The sequence below is a fragment of the Pelodiscus sinensis genome, chromosome 1 (assembly GCF_049634645.1).
Source record: "Pelodiscus sinensis isolate JC-2024 chromosome 1, ASM4963464v1, whole genome shotgun sequence".
Lineage (NCBI taxonomy): Eukaryota > Metazoa > Chordata > Testudines > Trionychidae > Pelodiscus > Pelodiscus sinensis.
Genome location: NC_134711.1, coordinates 41,396,561 through 41,408,680, shown reverse-complemented (window position 1 = coordinate 41,408,680; position 12,120 = coordinate 41,396,561). Strand labels below are relative to the sequence as shown.

Genomic DNA, 12,120 nt, shown 5'->3' with positions numbered 1-12,120 from the left:
TTGCTCCTCCACATTAGAGCACTGGAAGCACATCCTAGAGTGACTGGGGACTCCGCCTTACCCTAGATTATTGGTACAGCCATTGCCTGTGGCTCACCTCTCTCCATCTCCACTGCGGTCTCTGACTCCCATAGTCTTCTATCATAGATCTAGATTTTTAGAAATACTTGTCATTGGCTAGACAAAATTAAGCAATGGGTTGGATCCAATCCATGGGCCGTAGGTTCCCATCCCTGTTTTACAAAGTGCCTCATTTCTACAAGCTGCACACTAAGTCTCACTGCGTACACTTCCTTACCAGCATCCATTTCCACAGCTATTGTTTTAAGCACCCCAATAAAGTTTATCCCCCATCCAGTTCTTCACTTTCATTCCTGATGACTGAGGCATCCGCCACACCCAATCCTCTCTGTGTGTCAGATTGTTCATGTTGATAATTAGTGCATTGATTTAACATATGTTGTAACAGTAAGTCTAAAGAAGATTGTTCACACTCCTGTTCTTATACTTGAATCTAGGCTAGTTCTAATTAGCTAAACTCTATATCCTAGTCTCTTAGGGTAGATAACGGGGCTTAAGAAACATATTTATTGATTAATCTAAGTAGAAAATGAAAATCTCACTGGGAGATCTTTACCACTATGCTAAACAAATATACCAGCAAAGCACTTCTAGTGCAGATGCATATAGCCCAATGTGGATACAAAAATTTGTATCCTCATCTTTATCTTCAAAAATGAGCTATGGATATCCACATCCACAGACACCTGGAGGATATAAACTGGATATTTGTGGATTTCCAGGGCTCTATAGATACAGCTACACTAGCGAAGCTGTACCAATACAGTAACGTCATCCTCCATGAGCAATGCATGAGAAATAAATCGGTTTGGGCATGTCTAAACTACATCCCTCTTTCGAAGGCGGGATGTAAATTAAACAGATCAAAATTGCAAATGAAGCCAGGATTTGAATTTCCTGTGGTTCATTTGCGTAATGGCAGCCGCACGTTCTTTCAAAAATGAGTATTTTGAAAGTGAAATCGCCATCTAGATGCAGTTTTAAAAAAAAACCAAAAAACACCCATTTTTGAAAGATCCTGTACTCCTCATAAAATGAGGTTTACAAGCTCTTTTAAAAAAGGTTTTTTTTTTTTTTTTTTTTTTTCAAAAGAACTGTGTCTAGATGGTGGTTTCACTTTTGAAATACCTGTTTTTGAAAGAACGTGCAGCCGCCATTATGCAAATGAAGTGTGGGAAATTCAAATCCCGGCTTCATTTGCAATTTCGATATGTCTAATTTATATCCCTCATTCAAAAGAGGAATGTAGTCTAGACACAGCCTTTGTCTCTATGGCATAGTTGCACTAGGTGGGTCTGCCTTTAGTATTTTAGGATCCCTGCTGCCTACTCAGGTTGGGTGAGAAATTTCCTATTCTATAGAAAAAAATTACATTTCTGCAGTACAATCCCAATCTACCATATTTATCTAGTCAGCATATAAACTGTCAGACTAAGGAACCTAGCACTGATGCTAACATCAGCAGCACTGAAGTCAAAGAGACCATGGAGACCTGAACACGGATATCAAACCACATATGACTTCTGGTGCCAAAGCACATGATGTTGGGGAGATCAGAGAGGCTGGCATATAGGATATCAGCAGGATAGACTGATGGCAAGAGGCCATGTTCCTTTCCTGAGTAAGGATGTTACTAGCGGTTAATTTATTAGTCGACTAGTTGATACCCTATTGACTAGTGCCTCAGCGTTTCAAAGGGGGTAGCGCTGCACAGATGAGCCGGGATCAGCTGTGCAGCACTGCCACTTTGAAGTAACCCCACTTCACCACTATTTGAAGGGCTGGCCTTACCATGAGGTGAACTGAGGTGGCCACCTCAGGTGCCAGACTCTGTGGAGAAGGGGGGGCACCACTAGGACCTAGAGTGTAGAAAATTGTGTCTGCTACATATGTATTCTCTGGTTGCCCTCACTCAGGACACCACAGCACTCTGCAACATGGAGCCAGAGCTGGTGCTGCTCTCGGACGTGTTGCTGAGAGCCTGGCTGCACTTTTTGCAGGCTGCCATCTGGGAGGTCCATCAGGGGCTGTCAGTATCCAGGAGGCCCTGTGGGAGAGCTTTCACCCTGAGGAGCACTAAGAGCCTCCCTGGTCTGCCCCACTGGGGGTTTGTGACTCATTCCTCCCTCACAGCCTTCCACTTACCCCTCCCTAACCCCCCTTCCTGATGTCAAATAAAATACACGTATTTTCATGAACACAAACTCTCTTTAACAAAACTGGAGGGGGGGGGGATGAAACTCTGGTGAGACTGGGGAAAGGATGCGAGAGAGGGGAGAAGAGAGGGTGGGAAAGGGGAGGGGAAAACCTGGGAGGAGGGAGCTGGAAGAAGGAAGGAAGGGGAAGAATTGGGAGGGGAAGTTCAGGGTTGCAGGGTCTCAATGGACCAATTTGATTTTCAAGCAAACCAGCTCCTGGGTTCGCATGTGGCCTTTGGTGGCCAGGCTGGCAGCTATCCTGCCATAGATGGCCGCATTCCTCTATCTAGTGCGGAGATCATGGACGTTGGGGGCATCCCCCCCAAACCTGAATAAGGTCCATGTTCTCCACCCTGGACCAGGAAGGTGCCCGCCTTCTCCAGGCCCTGGCAGGCTCCTGGGAGCTGGCAGACTGCTCCTGGGGAGCAGTGGAGGGCTGGCTGCCAGTGACTTGCTGGCTCACATTTTGGGGCCACTGGGTCAGGGGCAATGACTGCTGGTTCTGGGCTGGCAGGCATGGAGCTGGCACAGGCACTGTGGCGAGAGTCTATCCCTTTAAAGGCTCCGGGGAGGCAAGGAGGGAGGGAAGTGTTCTTGGTTGAGGCTGGAGTGGCCACCAGAGCACCTTGGAAAGACTGGAGCCCCCCCCCCCATTTCAAAGTAAGTGTCTACACAGCACTTATTTCGAAATAGCTATTTCGAATTTGGCATTATTCCTCGTAGAATGAGGTTTACCAAATTCAAAATAAGTGCTCCGCTATTTTGAATTTATTTCGAAATAGTAATTTGGCTGTCTAGACACTAGGAAAGTTATTTTGAAATAAGGGCTGTTTCAAAATAACATTGTAGTGTAGACATACCCTTAGACAACAACCTTCTATTGATACAATACTCCTTTTCATATTATCTTCACTAAATGGCATGGGTTCAAGCATAGTCTTAACCTACAGTAAAAATGGCCACAAGTATATCTTTTGTTGTAGCTGCAGTAATTATTACCATTTCTATTTTATCTATTGGAATAACTTACTTTAAAAGGTTTCCTTTAGCCTAATCATGGTGAATAAACTGCATTAAGCTTCCTACTAGGGTTGGCTTGGAACACTTCACTAATTTTATACCACCAAATCAAATTACATTTTCTCCTTCAAAGAAAATCTAATAATTTACTTTATGAAAAAAATTAAATGAGTAAACAGCTTACAAGAATAGATCTGTGCAAGACATTTATCTTTTAAGTATCACTGCTATGGACTAAGAAAACTACCACTGAAAAAAGTAAAACAAGTAGTGTGTATGTTTTTTTAAAACTGGATCAAAGACTTGCCACTCAACTGAAAATATTGTCATAGACACTAAATATAATAATGATTTTAATGAAGTGCACAAAGCCGTGCATGAACATTAAGGGATTTTGATGACAAAGTATCCTTTTCTCTACTGAGAAGATTAGAAAGCCAATTTACTAAACAAATGTACAGAATCTCAATTTTACAAACTACTAATATCAATCATATTTAAGCATTTTATAAGGTATACTTGGTGAGTTTCAAATGTGTGAATGGGAGACATGGAGGGTGTTACCTGCAACTAGATGAGCCACTGTTAACCAATCTTTTGTCCTTAAGTCTGAGCAACGGCTGGTATCGAGTGTCCTCAACTCCTTAACAAAAGGAATAGGAAAGCAGAGGTCTGGGTCTTTTGGCTGGGCTGCACCTGAAGGAAGGAGCCTGAGACCCCAGGGGGAGAAGACAGCACTGGTTTAGAGTGGCAGCTGGAAAAGAGGTTTTAGGGTGAATTTAAGTTTGCACTCAAGTTTCAGTGGAGAATTAGCCAAGCGGGTTTTTTTTATTTGTAACCTACTTTGCTCTGCTTACTTTCTCTTATTACTACGTAAATCCTACTGTTCCAGCTTAATAAAACCATTTTTATTTTCTATCAAACCCAGTGTAAACTATTGCTACCTGTAGGGGGCAACCAGTGTGCACATTCCCCCTTTCATTGCTAAAGGGGGCTTACCTAATTCTTTGGGGTTTGATCCCATCTAGGGAGTGCTCTCTCAGGAGGCAGGGCCCTAAACTGTACTCTTCTTGGACCTGAAGTGGTTCAGTGTCTGTACTGCTTCTCGGTGGGGGCAGAGACCTCAGCTTGGGGCTTTGGTTGGGGGAGGCCCAGCAGGACCAGGTGGTGACGAACCCCAGAAAGCAGGAAGGCGAGTGGCAGTGGCCATGTCAGCACCCCAGAAGGCACCCCTGAGGGATCGTCTGTCCACCACACCCCATCACAAGGCTCATCAAGTCAGGGTGGAAGTGGCTCATTCACAGCAACTGATGTGGAAACGTAGCTATTAAGAAGGGGGAAATTGCCTTTGCAATGTGTTAACCAATTAAGATTCTTAATTCAATCCTAAATTGATTATATTGAATTTGCAAATGAATTCCAGTTGAAGGAGACCTTTGTAATCAGATTTTGAAATTCTTTTGTAGAAGGATGGCTATTTTTAAATACATTAGGGTATGTCTAGACTATAGGGCAAAGTTGAATTAAGATACACAAATTCAGCTACATTAATTGAGTAGCTAAAGTTGAAATAGCTTAACTCAGCTTTTGGTGTTGTCTGCAGTACAGGATGTTGAAGGAAGAACACTATTCCTTCAACTTCCCTTACTCCTCATGAAAGCAGTGTTACCAGCATCAACAGGAGTGCCCCTCTCAGTTCGAATTAGCTGTCTTAACCACTAATTTGAACCCTAGAAGATCAACAGTGGCAGCCTTCATCTTCCTCTGCAGTGTAGATGTACCCTTATTGAATATCTAGGGAGGTTAAAGTGTCCCTCTACAGATTTATATATATTACTATTCCTGATGTCTGATTCGTGTCCATTTATGCTTTGCATAGGGACTGTCCAGTTAGACCAATATACATGACAAGGGGGCACCGCTGACACTTGATGGCATATACAGGCAGTCCCCGAGTTACGTGGATCCGACTTATGTCGGATCCCTACATACGAACGGGGCTTTTCTCGCCGCGGAGTACGCGGGCGGTGGGACCGCCCAGACGTGCCGCGGTCCTGCCGCCCACATCCTCCGCGGCAAGAAAAGCCGCTCCGCTTCTCCCTGGTCTGCTGGGGAACCCCCCAGCAGACCAGGGAAACGCGGAGCAAAGCCGCGGAGGACGTGGGCGGCATCTCCCTGGTCTGTGCGCCCCCCCCCCAGCAGACCAGGCTTTTCTTGCCACGGAGGACGCGGGCGGCGGTGCGTCTGGGCAGTCCCGCCGCCCGCATCCTCCGCGGCAAGAAAAGCCGCTCCGTGTCTCCTTGGTCTGCTGGGGAGGGCGGGGTGCAGCTAGTGCGCCCCTCCCCCCCCAAGCAGACCAGGCTTTTCTCGCCGACGCCTGGGGTAGAGCAGCTGGGGCGCTGCCGGGTTGGTCCCGCAGCACCGCTCCTCGGCGCTACTGGACCAACTCAGCAGCACCCCAGCTGCTCTGCCCCAGGCATCCCCAAGTCAGCCGCTGCTGAAACTGACCAGCGGCTGACTACAGGAAGCCCGAGGCAGAGCAGCTCTGCCCCGGGCTTCCTAGAATCAGCCGCTGATCAGTTTCAGCAGTGGCCGACTTGGGAACACCTGGAGTTGAGCAGCTGGGGTGCTGCCGGGTTGGTCCCCGCGGTGCCGAGGTGCGGCACTGCGGGGACCCACCCAGCAGCACCCCAGCTGCTCTGTCCCAGGCGTCCAGATTCAGCCGCTGTTGAAACTGATCAGCGGCTGATTCAAGGAAGCCCGGGGCAGAACAGCTCTGCCTCGGGCTTCCTGTACTCAGCAGCTGATCAGTTTCAATAGCGGCTGAATCTGGACGCCAGTTCCGACTTACATACAAATTCAACTTAAGAACAAACCTACAGTCCCTATCTTGTACGTAACCCGGGGACTGCCTGTATCACATTAGTGGATGTGCAGTTGAAAGAGCCTCTGATGTTGTGGCTTTTGTGGTTAGCTTCTGTGATGGCGTCACTTGTAAAGATAGGTGGACGGTGGACAGACTTGGCAATGGGGTTTGTTGCAGGGATAGGTTCCTGGGTAAGTGTTTCTGTTGTGTGATATGTGGCTGCTGGTAAAAATTTGCTTCAGGTTGAGGGCTGTCTGTAAGCAATGATTGGCCTCTCTCTCAAGTTCTGAGAGTGAGGGATCATTTTACAGGATAAGTTATAGACTGTCAGTGATGTGCTGGAGGGGTTTTAGCTGGAGGCTAGAGGTTACAACCAGTGTTGTTCTGTTATTTTATTTTAGGCTTTAAGCACCTTGTTCAATTATGTAAGATTATCTGCCATTCAGCTGAAATTATTTTTCTCCTTATGTTTTTTCTTATTTATGCTTTTTGTTGGTTTGTTTAAAAAGATCCTATGTTCTATTTCCAGCAGCTGCCTTCACTTTCTGGTTGAATGACTGGAGCATGGGAAAAAAAGATTAAAAAGTTTATCATGGATAGGAAATGAATATGAGGGGATATGATAAATGAAAAGAATGAATGATGTAGAGACGTTAGATTGGGACTCTCTCGTCTCTGTCTCATAACACAGCAACAAGACAATATTTAATTACACTAAAAGGTGGCACACACAAAACCAATAAGAAAAACAGCTTTAAACGAACAAACAAACATGCAATTAGACTTTGGAAGTCATTCCCAAAGCAAAGCATGGAGACCAAGAAGATTAGTGAGATAAAGAAGATCCAGTTATAATAAGCATTTTAGAAAAGATGCCAATCTCATAACTCTTGGTTTAAACTAAATCTCATCCTCATATCTAGTTTGAGATTAATGTGGGAGAAAAAAAGCTAGATTTTCCAACAATACCTTCTTTTGGAGATATGGTCCTGACGACTGTCAGAAATTACATACTGGATTAGAGGGACCTCTAGTCTTCAGAATGGTGATTTTTATTTTCTTAGGAGGTTGCTTGTCTTTTTAGCCTACCATGTGTGTCTAGATTAAAAGAGCAGGTGAGAGACCAGTAATTATATTATGCTAGTGCTGTAGCCACAAGAAAAATACGTGGAATCAGCTGGGGAGTTAGACTCCTTTCTCTAATTCTCCTGTACCCTTTAAGAAACAGCTAAATGGCAGCATAATTTCATAATTAATTCTTTGTACAGTAATGCCAACAGACCCTGATCATTGGCATGAAATCTGGGACCTTTGAAATGTGATGTACAAACCTGTACTTTACAAGCTAAAAGCCACATGGCTCTTAGCCAAGGCTGTAGCAGACTCATCAATCTCTAGTCAGGCTAGGCGCCACTACAGGGCACACACACGAACCAGGTATGAATAACAGTAGCACATGGAGATCTCAACCATGTCATGACTTCATCTGTCTATTATGCAAGCAGGCTCTGTACAAACAAGAAATGACAGTTCACAGGGGAGACCAAAGTTGTTGAAGGAAAAAAAAGGACCCCGATAGCAGTTATTACGCAACAAAAATTAAAAATCAGCATGGCCCCTTTGAGAAGATGCTTTTTTGCCAGCAGCCATGTTGTTTTTCTACTAGCCACAAGACAAGCCCCTGCGGAATCAGGTAAGCAGGGGGGTAGGTGGGCATCAGGGGAGGGACCTGGAATGGGGCCCAGGGCTGGGCCCAGTTGCTGAGTGTGTTGTAGGGTTGCCATGTGTCTGGTATTTTCACCTTCTGGCGGGGAGGGGAGGGGGGAAAAAATCAGAAAATATCTGACATTTTAGGTGTCTGGTATTTTCTGAATTTTTTTACTGGACGGGAGGCAAAAATACTGGACTGTCCAGGTCAATACTGGACACCTGTCAATCCTAAAAGAGCTTACAATCTATTCTAAGACAAGACAAGATGTTCCTGATAGAGACACAAACACATGGGCAGGGAAAAAAAGAAGAGAAAAACAAACAAAATATTGTATTATTACAATGGTAGATCACCTGCATAGACAATTTGTATATGTAGTAAGTTAGTGGCATCAACAATCACTTTTCTCTGAGTTGTTGAAGAATACGATTTGTCAAGGGGAGGAGAAAGAGTGGAAGGTGAAAGGGAAGAGCTGTTTTTTAAACCTAGGCAGACTCCCAGAAGACACTATAACTTTGCCCAATGCCACCTCCATGCTGGTGTTTTGCCCCTTACATCATCTTAGCCTCTAAACTTCTGCCTCAATAGAAAAAAGGCCAAGAATAGAAAATACAATTGAAATCAAAGTAGTACCAAAAAAATCCCTTAATTTAATATTGTGTGTTTTACATAACTAGGAAAATAGGATTTAACCAAAATAATGCAATATCCATATATTAAAATGCAATGTTATATATATATCTTTGCCACACAAAGCTAATGCAGAACACATAGATGTGTTCTATTCAATACAGTGAAGTCTGAAATTTTTCATATGCAATAAGCCAATTTTTTTTTCAAATTTTCCTATTTTTATACCAAAAGTGTAAACTGACATTTAAGTTACCAAAATGTGTTACATACATACTCAGAGAAATACTTGTCCAACTTCATTCCTTCTACATTTGAGAAATTAGCAAAAAGACAGTTCATAATTTATGTTGAGACAGAATTTAGGAATTTATTTCAAGAATATAAGTTTAATTTTGACCTTAACAAACAAGGTAATCACGGTGAAGCAACATGAAGGACCAGCAAACTGGTTTGATTATCCATCTGTGAAGAAGAAAGTTATTCATCCATTGAGGAGCTCTCTGAATCTTGCACTAACACATATTCATTATGACTATCTTCTTCATTAAGCAAAGTGGTGTCAAGAGCTTCATTTGGCACTACAGCTTGTAAAGATTCTGCTTCATTTCTGACAGGCAGCTCAGCTTCACTAGGTTTGAGAAGGTCACATTTGCACACTGGGCATGTTCTGTGCTGTAGCAGCCAAGGGTCAATGCACAACCTATGGAAAATATGGCTGCATCTTAAAATGCGTACTACGTCTTTGGGCTTGTATACTTCCAGACACACTACACAGTTCTCTGCATCTGTATCAGCTTCCTTGTCACCCTCTTTTAATATGCGAAGCTCAAGTTGACCAATAGCTTTCTTTACATCTGTTAATTGTCGGTATCTCTCAATCTGAATTCTCGCTAGCCTTAGCCTTCCAGCACAATAAAAGGTAAAATAGGCCACCGTCACCAATGTGCAGAGAAGAAGGGACCCCAAATAATGATTCATCCAGGAACCATAGTGTTTCCCTACTTCTATTGCTATTACTACTTTGATGCCATTCTGTATCAAATGTAGAATGTCCATGCCTTTCAGATTGCCAATCATAACTGCAACAATATCTTCTGAACCCAGGTAAATCATAGGAAATACTCCATTGCCTGTGCCTGGATGGTTATAGATAATCACGCCAATTGCTCCCTTCTTTGCTGCCACATTTATTTTCTTTGTGAAGGTACAGTGTCCCCTCATAATGAGGGCTATCCAGGTCTCAGAGTGCGTAGGCCTGCTGAAGTTTGTTAAGGGACTGCAGGCAATTTGGTATGGTCCAGATGGTGGCACCACCACTCCAGACACAGTCTTCAATGGGGAGTTTTTTCCAAATACTCCATTGTCAGCCAGCTCCCATACAGTCTTGTTCCTTATTTGAAGTGATATGTTCAGATGAGCAATCCAAAAAGCATTGGATTGGGAGACATGCACACTCAGCACCAGAAAAACACCAAGAAACAGCAAACAGGATGATTTGTCCGCATTTCTCCAAGCACTAATCCCAAGCAACTTCATTCCTGTCTTAGCCAATTACATAAACTTTAAAACAAAACAAAACAAAATGATTATATGATTATAGCTAAGAACAGTTAACTAAAGAGATAAAACACTGAAATGCCTGTAAAAAGAGTAAGTTCCACTGGTCTCCTGCATTTTGACAGCCTGGTAGTGTGTTTCTTACAAACAGAAGAGAAAAGATACAGCTTTAAAAAGTTAAAGCCTAATTTCAAGAGAGTAATAAACAGTTCATTGTTGGATAATGGGATTGTGACATCACCAACTTTTGAGCGAAAGCATTAACAATGACTAGCTCAGTTGCATACCTGTAATTGTACTTGCTACAAACATGAAAATACTAATTTAGTTTTCTCTATATTATGCTATGAAAAAACATCTACTTTCACAGCTAGTGTTCTGTGGTGGAGATCTAAACCCTGTGGTGCAGCATGCAAACCAATTTAAGCTGACTTTTACTAGCCTCAAAACAGCCATACTACATGTAAAAAAAAATCTTATTTTTGCTAGTTGCAATTGGAATTTTTACCATCTAGATTCATCACATTACAACACAGGACACACTTTTCAATCAACATATTATTACATATGCATATTTTCGATACGCTATTGCCATTTTTAACTGGCAAAATAAAAGAATTCTTACAACCTTGAGCACTGATGTACCAAAAAAAATATTAAAGCTGTTTTAAAGATTGTACTTTTTTCCTTCAAAGTCTTCTATAAACAAGTTTCACAATAAACTACACTCACTGACCAACTTCTAGTGATATTCTTCATCCCCCCCCACATCAAATATTTGAAAAATATATACCATTTTACCACATTACACACACACACACTGTAATGGTCAGACACTATTTGCCATTTAATCTAAAAAATCCCTGAGACAGAGTGTATTGATGGTCACTCTTTTACAATACTATGATACATTTTGTAAAAAGTATGCCTTGTCAGCTACCACATGAAAACTCAGTTTGCAGATTAGTAATAAAATACATATGGTAACATTGTCTGTAAATTTACCAAAGTCTACTGTATGACATTGTTGAGACACGTGCCAATTTAGAAAAGCAGATGCAAACCAGCTCTCCTTGGAGACAAAAGACAAACTGAAGCCATAGTCATGCATCAACATAATCAAATACACTATTATGTAATTAAGAGGCCATTCTTTGGCAGGAAAAAGGGTGAGAGTAAGAAACCTATGTTTTGGCAAAGAAATAGCTGCATTTTTGTCCCCACAAACTTGTCTCCTCAGCCAGGGATAATTTTCAAATAAATAGTTTACTATGAGAGAGGAACAGACACCCCTCCCCCAACCCCTTACAAATGCTTTTATGCAATTACGTAAGAGCAGCAGTGAAAGTAACTTAAAATTACTGACAGGTACTGTCCTATTGCAATCTGGGTCCCTGCCAGTTCTTTAAATAGCTTCCACTGGTTTTTGCTGCAACTCAGCCAGTTCTTGCTGGAGCTGCACACTTGGGTTCACCTGCTTACTTTCACCTCTGCTTAAGAGGCCCACAGGAGCTTCTCTAACATCCTCTAATATCAGAAATTTGCTTTCTTGGCAAGCTGATATCTAGTGCTAGTATTCTGACAAGGCCTACTTTTGTTCTTACCATTAGCAATGGCTAGAATTACTGCATACTCTATAGTTGTAGTTCACTGACTAGATTCTAGCAATGAAATAGAAGTATATTTCCCTAGTTGGAGGTGGGTATCAACTTAATCCAGTAATAGGAGCAAGGTAAACTCTTCTTGAAATGATATAGATCTATATTTAATGCCATGGATTTTTTCAGCTTCTAGTTGAGATTAAAAAAATTTCTGTGATCCAAATACTTTTTATTTGGAACAGGCTCACAGGTGTTCTTTTGTTGTTATATATACACTGATACTATTGACTGACAGGTAATTTCTTTTGCTGTTTTTTATATATAAATACACAAACACAAACACACACACAAACGACTTGAATTCTGTAATTTCCACTAAAATTCACTTGATGAGGTGGATATTACCCATGAAAGCTCATGAGCTAATAAAGTTGTTAGTCTCGAAGGTGCCAC

At 42.4% G+C, this 12,120-nt stretch overlaps 2 protein-coding genes across 6 annotated transcripts in view; both read right to left on the bottom strand.

Annotated features, from left to right (window-relative positions):
- Nucleotides 1-12,120, bottom strand: part of CADPS2 (calcium dependent secretion activator 2) — a 514,814-nt gene that overhangs the window by 352,860 nt on the left and 149,834 nt on the right. The gene's annotated exons all lie outside the window — the stretch shown is intronic.
- RNF148 (ring finger protein 148) lies at nt 8,851-10,250 on the bottom strand. The gene has a single exon (XM_006122634.3). It carries the CDS (start codon nt 10,043-10,045, stop codon nt 8,987-8,989), a length of 1,059 nt encoding a protein of 352 aa, XP_006122696.2. The 5' UTR covers nt 10,046-10,250; the 3' UTR covers nt 8,851-8,986.